Raw genomic sequence first — 16,812 nt, 5'->3', positions numbered from 1 at the left:
CAAACTTACGTTATTTCTTGTCTACAAAGAATAATATGGATTTAAATAAAAACTCTCTTCTTCAAAATAGTAGGAATACAAAAATAACAAAAGACAAATACTGCTCATTAGTAGTAATGCTAAAAATTGGAGATAAATATCTGCACACAGTTTAAAAATGGAAATGGAAAATATTTTAAATTGTGATCAATGCCATATAAAGCACGATGAACAGTCGTGAAAATAGTTTACGAAAAATATCTCATTTTTAAATTGTGCATGTGCAAATATGATTCTTATTTCTTATTACATGGTATCCAAAACAAGGTGACAAGGTTCTTCACAACAATGGTTACAATAGATCCTCCAAAAAAAACTAAATTTCAAAAATTAGGAAAAAGCAACGAAATGAATTTCAAAAATTAGGAAAAACAACGAAATATATGATAATAAAGGTAGGGAAAGATAACAAAAGCATGCTTCGATTTATTGCTCCTACCAATGCTTGAGTACAATAAAAAATACATATTTGGTGGCGCAGCATCGTATTTTATGAATATGTCACTGAAAAGGGCAAGAAATGTGGTAAGCTCAATGAATAGGAATTTATTTTACTGTGAATTTTTTTTCATTTTTTCGCTTTCCCATGCTAACTCGATCGAGTGAAGGGAGGCCCAAAGACTCGACCTCAACAAACCGCTGAGCCCCAATCCTTGACTTAGAACTCCAGCAGAAAAAAAAACAAAAGGACATATCATAGTGAATATTAAAAAATAATCTTTCCCATTTAATATAAAAAATAATAAACATAAAAAAAATTGTGGAATATCTTCAAAAAATTTATTTATTATAAAATAGGTTTTTTGAAATTTTTCAAAAAATTCAAGAACTGATATATTATTTGAATCGACATTTTTAATTGTCTGAAAAACTTTATATAGACTAAATAAATTATCATAATTATCTGGCACCATATTCATTATAAAAAATTTACGAAAATAGAATGTAACAAATGATATTATATATAAAAACAATAACCATAAAAAAATAACCTTATATATATCTCCCTTATTATTTACATTTTCAATATTGTCTTTATTTATAATTACATAATTTTCATTCATAACTTTTACTAATAAACATGTATTATTAATTATGTCTGCAAATCGTTTTATACAATATAAATTTATTTTCAATTGCAATCTTCTTAGTTTGTTTTTACATCGTATCATTTCAAATATATACTCGAACATGTTTCCTACATTTTCCCTATAATAGCTCATGGTACTATGTTCATCATCTTTACTATCTTCCATCTTATCCATATTCTGTACATTCAAATTTGTCATTATATTATTCGATATATATTTCTTAATCTTATATTTTGTGAATTTCTATTTTTATCTTCATCATCGTTTGTCAAAAAGTTTTTGTATACATGTCGCGCTAAAATGGGATAACATATTTATATTGTCCAATTTAAAATATTCAACATATTTTATCACATAATAATAATAATAAATAAATATAGAAAAATAAAAATATTTTAAAAAATATTTACTATTTAATAATAATTGATATATAACACTCTTCATTTTTGCAACGAACTTGAAAAATTGCGACATACTCATATAGCTACACAAAGTAGGCAATAAAACAGAAATGCAAGTAAACATCTTTTGTTAACTTTTTTCCAAACCATCACACACAAATATTTCAATATGTATTATTATTACAAAATTTTTATGTGATAATTAATCTACTACATGTGTGCGTAAAACTGCTGTAAAAAATGTGCATTCACCTTTAAACAGTCCTACACTATTCAACATGCACACATATAGCGAGTGATAAAATTGAGAAATGCCATCTCACCCAAGTGAAACTTAACCTAATGCTCATACCTCATGCATGCATAAAAGCTTGTTTCAATGAAAAAAGAGAATATGTCATTTATCAGTTATATAAGTTTTTTTAAAATTTGCATGCACAACTGTTTGGCTTGCTTGGAAAAATGAAAAAAAACATGAAAAATGCAGAAAAAGTTGGAAAAAAAGTTGGGAAAAAATTTGGAAAAAAAAATTAAGAAAAATTTTCGCACCAATTCTCATCCCCCCACCTGCTTTGCCTTGCCTATGCTTGGTTCAGTAGTGAGTGCACAGAGGAAGCAAAACTCATGAGTTGGATATACTTTGTAGCACCGTTATGTAAACGAAAATCGTGTCGAGATAATTCCATTAATATTTGATATTTGATCGAATCATTAATGTCTTGACACATAACAAAATATTCATTCAATGCTTTAAAAATATAAGATACATCAAAACCATCTTCAATTATGTCTTGAATTGTTTTTTCTAAAATCTTAAAATCTTTTACTTTACATGAATCTACAATTTTTAATATAATATCATTATCAGGTAGACCCGATATATCTAAAACAGATTCTACTGTAATCTTTGAATCAATACATGAACATAATTGTAAAACAGAAACAGCTCTTCTCAAATCTCCTTGAGTTGTTTCAATTATTTTAGTTAATGCATCATCGGAAATATTAATATTTTCATTATTGCATATGTATAATAATTTTTCTTTTTTTATATTTAGAGGTATTCCTTGAAATCTATAACATGAACACCTACTATAAATAGGGTCTGATATTTTATGAATATAATTACATATTAATATAAATCTTGTAACATTTGAATATATTTCTATTATTCGTCTTAAAGCTGATTGAGCATCCTCTGTCATCATATCTGCTTCATCTAAAACAACTAATTTCCATGGTGGTAATGGTTCATTCGTTTCATTATTTATTTTATTTTTACTTATACTTATTCTTGTATATGCTTTTATTTTTTCACGAACTACAGTAATACCTCGATCATCGGATGCATTTAATTCTAACACACGCTCACTAATATTTTCTTTTCCAAAAAGTTCATGTGCTAAAGCATTTATTGCTGATGTTTTTCCTGTCCCTGGAGGACCATGAAATATTAAGTGCGGCATATTTTTTGTTTTTATTACTTCCTTTAACATTGATATTGCATTTGTTTGATGAACTATGTCATCTAATTTTTTGGGTCTATACTTTTCTACCCATGGCAAGTTACTCATTTTGGCACACCCCTTTTAAAAATAATACTGTTATATACCCAATCAAATTTGCATTCAATCTTGCTTGCACATATATTTCTTTTATCTTAAAACAAATTAAAATATAACCTTTACTTACTAATAAACACAAAATTACCAAATACGAAAATCGACCAAATCATATGTAAGCCAATCATATACTAACCTTTCCTTAAAAAATGTGTATACATATTTATTCATAAAAAATATTAACAAAAAAAAAGTTATAAAAAGTTAGCTAGCCAAAATATTTTTTTTTTTTTTTTTTTAATATTGTACAATTAAGAATTAAAAAAACATCATTGCATATTTCCTAATTTAAAATTTTTATGATTTTACTTTTATTCAAATTTAGAATATTATGTGATACTTTTTATGCAAAAAATTAAATCCCCTTTACACATGCTCTTAGAGACCCTTACTAGGCACAAAAATATTATGCATATGTGAGAATATAATAGCACAAGGGAAAAAACAAATTAAATAAAAAATCATATGTATATATCATTAATATATAATGTTCATGATTGTATTCCCATTATTGTTTTGAAAATTAATTTTGTATTATTCCTAATATTTTACCATTTAAGTAAATCTCATTTTCATAAAATATAAATTTCACACAAGCACACACACACTCCCAATATACATACATATGCGTAATAAATTTCTCATACGCTTTTGTATTTATAAATCCTATAATGTAATAAATAAACGAGCGCAACATTCTTAAGTTTATATTATAAATTATGGCTTAGCCTTTTTTGTGAATTTCCATTTTAAATATTATATAAATATAAAAAATAAAGAACATATGCTCATATTTTTGCAATAATAATACGTCATTAAATATAAATACCTTTATCCTATATATAGGCAATATATATACCCACAAATAAACCATCCTATTTATTTGAACTTTTTTAAAAATATTATAAATAATCCAATATTACATTGAACTAATATAATTCCAATATAAATATTGCCATTTGTTTTTCTTTTTAATTTGTCCTTTTTCATAATACTACATTTTGATATGTTAATATAAAGTTCGAAAAATATTTAGCTAGCTTAAATTTTATTAATAAGTTTATTACACTATTTTCAACCTAACGTCATATAAAACATATATACAATATTAACAACAATAAGTATGACGATTCTTTACAAAATTAACCAAGTCTTAGCAAAATAATATTTTTAAAAAAACACATGTTGATCATACATGCATCATGTTAGTACATAATTTTATGAACAAGCAATAATTTTTTTTTTTTGTTCATAATAATTACAATAATTTAATATAAATTATATTATCTTTAATTTAGTCTAAATTTAATCTTTTATACGGCATTTTTTTCATTTGATTATTTTTTCTATAATTTATAAATAAATATTATAACTGCATGCGCATATAACTCATTTTTTTCGTGCATACATTATAACAATTTTTTCAATTTTTTTTTATAAATTTTTCATTTTCATCATATATTTTTAGTGCATGTTAAATTAAAATTGTTCTACATTATATTTTTTGCCCATAATAGATATATTATTTAATTTTTTTAATTACTCACAAATTTAAATCGTGACAATTTTAAAGAAAAATTATTCAGGACAAAAGGAATACATGTGTTTGTATAATTGCTGTATATATATTAAAAAAAAAAATACAGGCTAGGTATACCTTTGAAAAATTAAAATATTTTTTGGGGTGATAATACATATTTCTTTATCTACCTCTCAGCTAATCATACATATATGAATAAACTTATCCAATCATCCTCTAGAAATTTGTTTTCAACTGCGACAATCCGAAAAATGAGTAGACCAGATAAACTTCCTCTTAAACTTGAAGCCTTGAATAATGATATATTCAAAGCATTGAAATGTAAATCTATGGATGCAAAAAAAAATGTTTCTTATATTACTTTCCCTAATGAAAAATTAAATACAACAAAATTTGAAAAGGCATGCCCATTAACTTTTTTTGTTTTAAAACATAAATATAAAATTGATATAGATCCTGTGCAAATTAAAACTGTGAAAAATAATGACAATAATGTAGCAACACAAAATGATTCTGAAACGGATGCAATTGGTAGCGATACAAATGATGTAGATTTTGTCGATTCTTTTATTCAATTCAATATACCCGTTTTAAACGAATTTGATAGATCTTATTTTTATAAACATATTATTGAAATAGTTGATACATTAGCAGCTGATGTTGCATATAGACATAGTATTGGAGGATATCGAAAAAATGATAAATATAATTTTGTTACTGTTTTATTTAATAACTTAAATATTTACGAACAAAAACAAATACATCATGAATATAATTTTTCTTTAGAAGATCAAAAGCCACTAACAATAAATTGCTATATTGTTTATTCAGGTACTACTTCCTATATATTAAAACTTGATTTTTTACAAGAAAATAAACTTATTTTTGATATATATACAACTTTTGTTAATATAAATAACGTAACTTTCAAACCTCAAGAGGTAAAACGTGCTATCAACTCTACGAATAATGAAAAATATAAAGAAATTACCAACTTAGCTCACCATATTAAAGATATACAAAACTTATTTAATTATAAAGATATTAAAAATAAATCTTTAAGTCAAAATGATATAGATTTTATGCTAAATTATTTTAAAAATTTACAAGTACAAAACAAGCCATATATATCCAAAAATACTTATCAAAATACAAATATATTTGAAGAAAACCCAGAACAAAATAATTCGAACAAACTAGCCATTATTGAAAATATTCTGAACAAGTCAGAAATTTCATTCTATTCTGGAAAAAAAAATTACTATTGTAAAGATTCTTATATCGAGTCAGAATTTTTTATTTCATCTGAATATAAAAATATTCATAATTTTACTTTTGGAGGATATTTAGCATATTTATCATTATGTCACGCTATGACAATAGTTAAACATTTCTTACCTAAACCTATACTTATTGAAATAAGTGAAATACAATATATTCTACCTGTCCCATATAATTCAGTTGTATCTTATAGAGGGAAAATAATTTACAGTGATGCTAAAAAAATTCAAGTCAAAATATCTGCATACTGTTTTGATATAAAAAAAAATGCATATTATTTAACAACAACATTTGATATTTCTTTTCAAAACACTGATGATATTTCTTTTATTCCACAATCCGATGAAGAAATGAAATTCTATTTATTCAGTTTCTTACGTTCTCAATTATTATCTTAATTGTTTTGTGTTTTTTAATTTTTTAAATATTCTGTGCATGTGTATACGCCTTTTCTCACATATGTACGTATTTATTTTATGTATTGTTTTTTTATTTATATAAGTTTATGTCCCGACTTATTTGTTAGTTTTTTTTAATGTTTCAATTAGAGAGAAATATTGCGTTGTCAGCTTTCCCTCCTCTAAATTATGAATGTGCAATGTAAAATATAAAATATATGAACAAGCTAGCTTTTTTCGAGTGAAAAAAAAATTAGTTAGTTGAATTATTTTATTTATTTTTATCATGTTTGGAACGATAGTAGCTCCAACTTAAAAACAAAAATGAACTTCACAACGAGTGTGTCATTATCCATTCGAACAATTTTTTTTAAATTTTATTAAAATATTCAATTTTTTTACCTCCTTATGTAGCTCGAAAAAAATACAAAAGATTAACATCCTCAATTTTCATACTTATAAATGTATAGACATTTTTATAGGACATTTGTGCCATCGCTTTTTCAACTATGGTACATTTATTTTTGACCCAAGAAATATATTATTTAATATAATAAGTTTTTTAATAATTTGAAATGAAAACAAAATTGTTCTTTTGCATAAATGATCATATAAAAAATGGATACTATAATATCTATTAATATATGATTGATTATGATATAATATGTAACACAATTAGAAGGGAAAAAAAAAAAATTTTTTTTTTTTAATTATTTTATAATTGTGATGCATGAGCGTGTTTCGTGGTTTCCTTTCTTACTCTTCTTTGTTGTCTTGATCTAACTCGAACAAAACGAGAGTGGATAGCACATGAAACACAGTAACATTGTTTTATATATAATTTAGGCAATTGAAATGTTGAATATACTGAAGCTTCTTTAATATCTCTTTGTGCTGAGGTATCAACAATATTTCTTATATTAAATCTTTTAATTGCTTTATCTTTTGGAACACATCGTCCACAGTTTGAGCATCGAAGGGGGTTTACGTGTCCCCTGTTGTGTTTTGACCTTCCTCCGTTTCTACGTTTCTTTGGCATTATGTTTTAAATGAAATTGTAATAAGAAAAAAATCTGCAATAATATTAAAAAAAAGTTGTTTATATATATATATCTATGATTAATGCGCACTGAGTAGGAGACCCTATTAAAGTGACACTGAGCTCATTTAAAATATGTGTATAACTATATGCCAATACATATACTACAAAGTCATGCTCATTTAAAATTTATTTAACTTTAAACATAGAATTGTTAAGCGAATGAAAACAAAATATGCAAATAAATAATTATATGGCATGGGCATGTATACATAATAAATATCATGGAAATTCACTGACTATGTATACTAAACTTTTTATATTATTTATTCAAGCAATTTGAACTGAAGTTATATTTTTCAAATGTTCATAAAATATAATAAATGAAATAGGAATAACAAACTATATGTATATGTAATGAAATTCTATACATACATTTTTTCAAGTATTTTATTTTTATTTATTTTTGTAATTTTTTTGTTACCTTTTTAAAAAATTGGGATATTGAAAAATTTACGAAATGTTATAAATATACATTCCAAGCCTTTGGTTTTATTTTAAATTTTATTTAAAAATATTTTTCTTAAAATTGTATTTTTTTTTAAATTTTAAATAAATTGTGAAAAAAAAATATTAAGTTCCCAAATCTATATAAAGGCAAACACCCAAGGAAACAAAAAAAACGAGAATATAAATAATTAAAAACCGTATTATTAATTTAAAATATACTAAAAATAAGGTGATTAAAATTGCTGTTAATATTATATGCACAATTATATTTAGGGCCAATTTTACGCTTATTTTTTGTATCCAAAAAATAAAATCATATATTATATAAGCACTACATTATATATTTTATTATACCAATATACATAAATAAAAACATATAAAAAATTTGAAAAAATTCAGCATAAATATATACATACAATATATGCATACTTTCTATATGCATATTATACTGCACTAATAAACCCCTTTTAAAACTTTTTATTTTTAGGGAACATTTTCACAACATAATATATATAACATATTTTATAAAATATTTTTTAATAAAAGCAAAAATTTTAAATGGATTATTAAAATAAATCCTTCTTTTTTTGTTTTTTTATTTTTCTTTTTATTGTGTTTTATTTTTTTCTCTATATTATTACAGGCAAATAAATACGAAATTTCCAAAAATATAATTTGTTGCCAAATATCAATAACAATTCCTATTTATAGAGTGTATACAAAAAATATATATAATGCATAAGCATACTACACTATATTTAGGGGCTTAAAATATTACAAGAATAATTTTGTTCTAACTAAAAAATTATGCTGCATTCCTTTTTTTCTTTTCCAAAATCATATTTAAAAAAAATCCATTCTTTATATTATAATAACACCATTAAAAATTAATTTTATAATTTAACCATACACATGATATATATAGAATTACATAGGACCCCATTTCATATTTTGTAAATTATTTTAAATAATTAATATAAAAAATAATTCCGTTTCTTGTGGAAATATATCCTAAATTTATTTCACATATATTATTTCCCCTTACTTACACAATATTATATATATGCATATACAACTTCCAAAGCTTAAAAATAAAGGACAACACTTATATATGCTCCTACATAATCATATTTAAAAATATATTATTTAATTTTCTTGCTTTAAAAATTTAATTAATTTTATCCTTTTTTTTCATATTTATATAAGGGAAGGGAAAACGAAAACAGGATAGAATAATTTACAATTGTCTATTTTTTGAATCCAACCATTTCTTATACATATAAATTGATATTCTAGGGTGAATATAAACAAATTTATATTCATTTTTTATAAAAGCCATAAATTGAAATTTTAACACATATTATTTTTACCTGATTAATGAAAAAATATTATCGCAAATTTATCATACATATATAAGCATATTGCAACTTTTATTTTTTTTGAATATCTTTTAAATTAATATATATAATTCATATGAATAGAAATAAGGCAAATAACAATGTCATTAATCTTTTAATTAATGAAATAAAATTAAATGAACGGTCAGAAAATGCAAGCAACCTGCCTAATGAAAAGGGAATAAATGTCGCAAAGTCATTTTTAAATATTAACGATTCAGGTAAAAATAACAAAAAAAAAAAAAATTAGCTATTTTTACCTACTTTTAGCTCGAAAAAAAATATCGAAATAAAATATTTCATCATGGCTAGTATTTTACCTTACACATAAAAAGGGCTAGTTTATATGCATATCATCACACTGTATATATTTCTTCATTTTTTCCCTTATACTTTTTTAAAGAAAACAACAACTCTTATACCAGTTCCAAAACGAAAAAAAAAACTAACGAACAAAATGAAGAGCAGATAAATAGTGCAACAAATGAGGAGGACTTTGGTGATGATGTTATTGGCGATAATGAAAAAGCGGCCTTAGAATTTTATGACGAAAAAATTGATAATTATGAAGAAGAATATGTAAATAAAAAATACAGTAAGACAAAAAATGCATTGCAAAAAAAGAGAAAGAACATCCAATTTTATCATGTTAAGTAGTTTGATATATATATATTTCATTTTTATTTATTAGGATTTTGCACACAAAGTGAGGATTCAAGTTTATGCTGTTGTGGTTGTTTCACACCTGTTTGTTACCAAAGCCAGCGGTGAGTATGCTCATACTATGTATATCCACAATTGGTTACTCTGTTTTATCGTTTTAATTTTTCTATCTCTTTCTTAATTATGTTTAAGAAAATTTACACATACGAATTGATACCTTGCATTTATCAGAAATCATTACTAAATTATTGCATGTTAATAATTTTTTTTTTCCATTTTTTTCTTCCAATTTTTTTCCTTCGCTAGACATGAATATTACGTAAACCAATATAGAAGTTTATTTGCAGTAAATGTAAAAATTAATAAAGAGACAATATTATACGAAAATGAAATTAACAAAACAAAGAGTGACAACACATTTCAACAAAATGAATGCCAAAATAACGAAAAAGGAGAAACATATAATCCTGTTTTTTGTGTAAATTGTAATAATCATATTGCTTATTTTGAAATCGAAAATTCTATTTTTCATTTTTTCGATGTATTACCAGATTAAACAACAAATAAATGTATGTCCTACATATATATAATACATGGGGGCACAATTTTATGTTCCATCCATAATTATGCTTTTATATTTTTATGTTTTCATATTTTTTTTATTCAATAATTTGTTTGTATTATAATAAGTTGGAATATATAATGATTGTTTTATTTTTTATATATACAGAACAAAATCGAAAACAATTTTACTTCCTAATAAATGTATTACATATTTTTTATACATTACACTTTTTTTTATTAAACTTTTTTATGAACCAATTTATATTTTACACAATTTCCAAAATATCTTTTCCTGATTGTATATTATCGGGTTTATTACAATGTAGTTATTTTATACAATTTTGTAAAATAAATAAAATATTATATTTGTTAATTAGGAAAATAAAATTGTATTTATAAATTTTTATAATAAATAAAAAAAAAATACAAAAAGTTCACAAAGACTCTACAATGTATTTCGTTTTATTCTTAAAATTGCAAACATATTTTTATTTGTTCGTTCATTTATTTAAATTTAAATATTTTTAATCTTTATTCGAATACTACACTTTTTTTATATTTAATTTCTTTTTGTTTTATTTCCTTTTATTTATTTTTACAATAACATTTTCATTTTTTTTTTGTAAATAATGTAATTTGATAATTTATTTTATTTATTAATCTGTTCGTTTTTTTTTTCATCTTCCTTTTGGGGGTAGAATAAAAATGTGCTAGCCTTTTAAATATATTATATATTCTTTGAGAATATAAAAATAATAATTTTTTTTTTTGTTTACTTAAATAAATATTATTATATACACTTATTAAAAATACAAATTTTATAAAATGGCCATTTGCCCTTTTTGAAAATCATTGCATATAATTTGGGCCTACAGTATTGATAAGTTGATAAATCATATTTGCAATTGTATATTCATATATATACATGTTGCTAAAGACAACAATTAATTCTACTTAAGTTTCTGTAAAATATCATGTCAGAACAAAATAATAATAATGAACAAACTCAAAATGAACTCAATGGAAATAATGAGACCGGTGAAAATAAATATCTTTCTCAATTATATTCTTTTTTAAATCCAAATTATATTAGATCATCATTTGAAAGTAAAGCTGAAAATGCTCCAAACAAAAACAAAAATATTATATCAACTAGGAAAGCATACCGATACCTTATTCGAAAGTTTAAGAAGGTAAAAAAAAAACTTGTGGTTACACACATACACACATGTAAATAAAAACTAGCCATAACACAAATTTATGATTATTTTTTTGTATTGTAGGTTATCATTGAATGTGATTTATATTATGAAGAAGTTCAAATTAAAAATGAAAATGTAAAATTGATCATACATTTTTTTGGAAAAAATTCTATTACTTTAAAAAAATTATATAAAAAAAGGAAAGTAATTGATAACTATTTTTTTATACTCATTTTATTTAATATATTATCTAACTTTCCATATCCAATCTTGCCAATCCAAAAGGTACAACTTTATTATTATTCTATATCATATAATAAAAATAGACAATCGAAAATGATCATCCAACATGTACAATAAATATATATATATATTCACCACCCTTTTACAAATAATAAAGTTTATAGATATTTGTGATAACTATATATCATATGGAGTAAACATTTTGCTAAAACTGAATTCGTCATTATACAATAAAAAGAAAAAAGTCCATAAAATTTACTTCGAGCCGGTATGTTTTATACACACACATTTATATATATAATTTTTGTTTTATCAACTTCGTGATATGCTTACCTTCTAAGCTAACACACATGCATATGCAAGACACATTGAAAATGTTTTATTTCAAACTTTCAAACAATATTCAATCTATTTTCTTTCTCTCATTTTAGGTGTTTTATTTATTTACGGCATTATGGAATAATCACTATTTTCATGTTTCCCTTTCCAATACACTGGTAAAAAAAAACTAGCCATAATCGACCATTTCACGTATTAAAAATATGCACAAGCAATATTATAATTATTTTTTTATTTTTTTTTTATGAACGGTTCAGATTATTTTGACTTTTTTCTACAAAATTTATATCATATTGAGTAAACTCGAAATTCGGAATGTGAATTTATTTGACAACATATATGTCTTGTGTTCATCCTATGTGAACAAAGTGAATTCAATGCTATGGTATGTACAAAAACGAAAAAATATAATAATCGAAAATTATGAACGTGCATATTTCTAGCTAAAATGTCATAGCAATTGCCTGCACATGTGCATATTTCTAGCTAAAATGCCATAACAATTGCCTGCACATGTACTTATTATACACTTATGTTACAGCCAATTTTGTCTCATTTTTTTTCACTATTTTTTATTTTTATTTTTTTCTTGAACCAATTCGCAGGTTTAGCATATTCCTTACCATAAAGCGAATGCTAATAGACGAATGCGAAATCAAGATTATCAAAAAAAAACAGATCTATTTAATATTGCCAATATTTGTAGATATAATAAAAATATTAGAAGTATATGATGAAATAATAAAGAAAACAAATATAAGCCCACTAATAAAAGTGTATGAAAAATTAAAATTATTTTTATTTGAATTCTTTCATAAATTATTATACAACTTAATAACAAAACATGATATACTCCCTCGAAATATTTTCAAATATTTACAAATAAATAATAATATTATATCTAATAAAAAAAAAAGATCTAGCCATTTTAATTCTCAAAGTCTAATTAATCGTGAACGTAGTAATCCAATAAGTAGCAACCAAATTCAAAAAAAAAATTATAAACATTATGAAAGTGAAAATAAAAGAGATTCTATCGATATATACAGTAGTTTTTATAAATATGCAAATTCAATAAATGAAAAATTTGTATTTTATTCTTTTTTTGAAAACTTTGTCCTTTTTAATTCCCTTAACAATGATTATAATTCTACTGAATCGATATCTTATTTATCATTCTCTTTCAATTCTTTAAGTTCATTAATAAATACCGAAAATGAAGAATCAATAAAAAATACACAAAAAAAAATAACTAGCGATAGTGATATTATGTCACAAACTGAAGAAAGTGATATTTGTGAAACCGAATCTGATAAACCATTTCAATTAATAAAAATGCATAAAAATAAAATTGAAATTTTAAATATGAAATATGATCATTTTTTTATACACAAATATAAAACGGAAAATAAATGTATTTTACTTATCAAAAGTTATTTCAATGATTATTTATGTGCTCTTGTAAATAGTTTATATATTTATTCAAAAACAATATATTTTAAAACAGAAACAAATGAAACTAGTATCTCATTAGATAAGACAAACACAACACCCGAAAGTGGCTGCTCCGATTTAGAGAACCTAAAAAGAGAGGAGGGAGATATTCACAATCCTGAAATGGAGGAAGCGGCTTTACAAAATTTGAACTCCTCTTCTGAGTTACACCAGCCAAAAGTGGAAATAGATGAAAATGACAAAATAAACGAGCATACCCAAATGAATGAACATAACACCATGAACGAACGTAAAGAGTGCTCTAGCCACAGCACAGAAAGCGATCGTGAGATTTTACAAGAGTTTAACCTAGTCTATACACAGAAAATAGAAAAGGAAGATGAAATTATTCATAAAAATATTGTAAACTTAAAAAAATACAACAAAAATAGGAACAATACCAATATAAGCGACACACAAGAATATCTAGCCAATACTAACCAAAATATTATAAAATGTTTAATAAGCTTTTTAAAAATAATGTATAAAAATATATTTAAAAAAGTTATTACTAAAATAAAAAATTGTAAAAGTATAAGTGAACTCAAATTATATTCATATATAGAAAAAATATGTGAATATAACACATACTATTGTATAAAAAGAAGATTAAAAAATGTATGTTTTATATTATTTTTTTCAATAACATTAAAAAATTTAATAAAAAATTATTTATATAAAATAAAAAATGAAAAGATAGATAAAAAAAATTTAGAAAGTTTTCAGTCTACTTTAATTTATGATACATGTAGTTTTATTAAAATATATAATTATTTGAACAAATTTAAATTTCAAGATTTTTATAAAAATAAATATATTAATTTTTTAATTTTTACAAAAAATGTATTAACACTACCTAAAAATCAGTTAATATATTATCCCATAAAAAATAAACATTTCTTTTATTACATCAAAAATAAAAGAATAGACATAAATTTTGCTGATTTTGTTTCAGATTGTAAAAATAGAAACAGTATGTACTCCAAATACTATGATCATACCTTACAAAACCATCATCCAAATTTTTTATTTTCTAAAACAGCTTCTCAAAATGCTTATATCCCTACAACAAAAGACTACACTATTCGAGAAACAACTAGCGAACCAAATGTAGTTCAAAAAACTTTAAATAATATAATTAAATCGTTTTATTTATATAATACACAATTGAACGATGTATCTTCGGAAAAAAAAAATATTACTTATCTGTTCGATAGTAGTAGAAAAAATGATAACTCCGATAGACTTAATAATAATATATCTCAAATTAATGATCATCCTACAAATGATTATGAATATTCTTTCAAAAAAAGTAAAAATTCAAATTATACATTAATAAATAAAGAATTCACAGAAATAAATCCGACAACAGATAAACAAACACAAAATGTTTTCTCTCCTCAGCTTTCCTCACCCCAAAGTACAGACAATAATCCAAATACCAATGAAAATATAAATTGTATTAACAAACAAAGAGGATATATATCAGAGTTAGAATATGAAAGTAACGAGTTTGACACACAGCTTGAAAGTAAAACAATCAGTACAAGTAACTATGATATAAATAAATATTTTGAAAACTATTTAACAATAAATAATAATATATTTAACAATTTTAAATATAATAATGATGAAAAGGATAGTTTGTCATTTGAAAATTTCACAAATTATTATAATCAAAATTTTATAAGAGTGTATGTAAAGAATGAAGCAAAAGAAATATTCGACAGAAAAATATTAATTGTAAAAAATAATAAAATTTATTTTTATGATTCAGAATATTCTATATCTTATGATTCATTTTATTATTTAATGGAAATTAAAAAAATATATTATTGTAATGGTTTATTTGATTCTTTAGTAAATTCACAAAAATTCAGTTTACAGAATTCTACTTATTCTTCTACTGGTGATAGTTTTTGTTCTAAAGGTCAGGACAGTTTCTCTTCCGAAAATGAATGGCAAAAATGTGGATTCGATGCAAAAATTGTAAGAAAGCCCTTCACCTTTTCCAGTTATGTTTGTACCATACTCGTATATTTGTTTCAAACTTTTTCATTCCCTTCTATTTACATTCCCTTCTATTTTCTTTCCCCTTGCAGATCTTCCACAACGACTTGCGAAAGCACATCCACCTCATGTTCATCGACCAGTCTTACAAAGACTTTGTAGAAAAAATAAACAACTCCCTAGTCCACGAAACAGAAAGGACATTTGAATATATAAATCTTAGTTACGATAAAAATATAGAAAATGCAATAACACGCGACTACTTTTTTAATAAAATAAATTATATTAAAGATTCTACAAGCGTGTTTAGTGAAGATGAAAGTGAGAGTAACAAAAGAAATTCATTAAATGATCAAGAGTGTAGTGAATCTGAAAATGAAGAATCAGAATATGTTGATGAAAGCTGGGAAGGAGTTGATAAAAAGAGTGGTCTAGGAATTGATGATAAACATGAAACAAAATCAAGTGATAATGATATTGATGAAAATGATAATGTATTAAATAAAATATTAAAAAAACAAAACAATAATTTTTTAAATAAATATAATAAACCTAAAATAAATAAATTAGAAAAATATAATAATTTTGTTGAATATAAATATTCTTCTAGTGCTACAGAAATATTTATTAAAAGTGAAAATATCTATTTTTCAAAAAAAAAAAAAAAAAAAATTAAAATTAAAAAAGAAAAGAAAATGAAACTTTTTAAAAATATTAAAAAAAATGATATCTACAATCTATTTTATGATCAAATATCCAAATTATGTAAATTTACAAACCCTACAAAAAATCCTGCAGACGATCTTTTCTTTTACAAGTCTGTAAATAGTTTATATAATGAAGCAAATTCTGCCTAACCTTTCTTTTCCCTATCTATGTTTATTATTTTATTTTATTTTATTATTTTGTTGTTTTACTATTCTATTTAAAGTTTGCATCCCTTTTAAATCCTTTAAATCCTTTAAATTTTGATATAACC

The 16,812-nt window shown here is 23.3% G+C and overlaps 6 protein-coding genes across 6 annotated transcripts; 3 read left to right on the top strand and 3 right to left on the bottom strand.

Moving 5' to 3' along the window:
- Positions 1 to 21: 21 nt before the first annotated feature.
- PCHAS_0316900 (conserved protein, unknown function) lies at positions 22 to 1,328 on the bottom strand (the record flags this gene model as incomplete). The annotated part of the gene is made up of 4 exons (XM_739692.2): positions 22 to 140; positions 290 to 355; positions 479 to 543; positions 634 to 1,328. 4 exons carry the CDS (start codon positions 1,326 to 1,328, stop codon positions 22 to 24), a joined length of 945 nt encoding a protein of 314 aa, XP_744785.2.
- A 784-nt stretch (positions 1,329 to 2,112) lies between these two features.
- PCHAS_0316800 (replication factor C subunit 2, putative) lies at positions 2,113 to 3,105 on the bottom strand (the record flags this gene model as incomplete). The annotated part of the gene is made up of 1 exon (XM_739691.1): positions 2,113 to 3,105. One exon carries the CDS (start codon positions 3,103 to 3,105, stop codon positions 2,113 to 2,115), a length of 993 nt encoding a protein of 330 aa, XP_744784.1.
- A 1,779-nt stretch (positions 3,106 to 4,884) lies between these two features.
- PCHAS_0316700 (conserved Plasmodium protein, unknown function) lies at positions 4,885 to 6,372 on the top strand (the record flags this gene model as incomplete). Its single annotated transcript, XM_734589.2, has 1 exon — positions 4,885 to 6,372. One exon carries the CDS (start codon positions 4,885 to 4,887, stop codon positions 6,370 to 6,372), a length of 1,488 nt encoding a protein of 495 aa, XP_739682.2.
- Positions 6,373 to 7,087: 715 nt separating this feature from the next.
- Positions 7,088 to 7,411, bottom strand: PCHAS_0316600 (40S ribosomal protein S26, putative; the record flags this gene model as incomplete). The annotated part of the gene is made up of 1 exon (XM_733439.1): positions 7,088 to 7,411. One exon carries the CDS (start codon positions 7,409 to 7,411, stop codon positions 7,088 to 7,090), a length of 324 nt encoding a protein of 107 aa, XP_738532.1.
- Positions 7,412 to 9,394: 1,983 nt separating this feature from the next.
- On the top strand, positions 9,395 to 10,537 carry PCHAS_0316500 (E2F-associated phosphoprotein, putative; the record flags this gene model as incomplete). Its single annotated transcript, XM_016799920.1, has 4 exons — positions 9,395 to 9,539; positions 9,722 to 9,913; positions 10,010 to 10,085; positions 10,288 to 10,537. 4 exons carry the CDS (start codon positions 9,395 to 9,397, stop codon positions 10,535 to 10,537), a joined length of 663 nt encoding a protein of 220 aa, XP_016653229.1.
- Positions 10,538 to 11,519: 982 nt separating this feature from the next.
- Positions 11,520 to 16,690, top strand: PCHAS_0316400 (conserved Plasmodium protein, unknown function; the record flags this gene model as incomplete). The annotated part of the gene is made up of 7 exons (XM_016799919.1): positions 11,520 to 11,738; positions 11,829 to 12,032; positions 12,148 to 12,258; positions 12,422 to 12,487; positions 12,587 to 12,714; positions 12,935 to 15,812; positions 15,926 to 16,690. The coding sequence occupies 7 exons, from the start codon at positions 11,520 to 11,522 to the stop codon at positions 16,688 to 16,690; spliced, it is 4,371 nt and encodes a 1,456-aa protein (XP_016653228.1).
- Between the last annotated feature and the right edge of the window lie 122 nt (positions 16,691 to 16,812).

This window comes from Plasmodium chabaudi, assembly GCF_900002335.3.
Source record: "Plasmodium chabaudi chabaudi strain AS genome assembly, chromosome: 3".
NCBI classification, from domain to species: domain Eukaryota; phylum Apicomplexa; class Aconoidasida; order Haemosporida; family Plasmodiidae; genus Plasmodium; species Plasmodium chabaudi.
The sequence above is the reverse complement of the archived record's forward strand: the minus strand, read 5'-3'. Positions and strand labels throughout refer to the sequence as shown.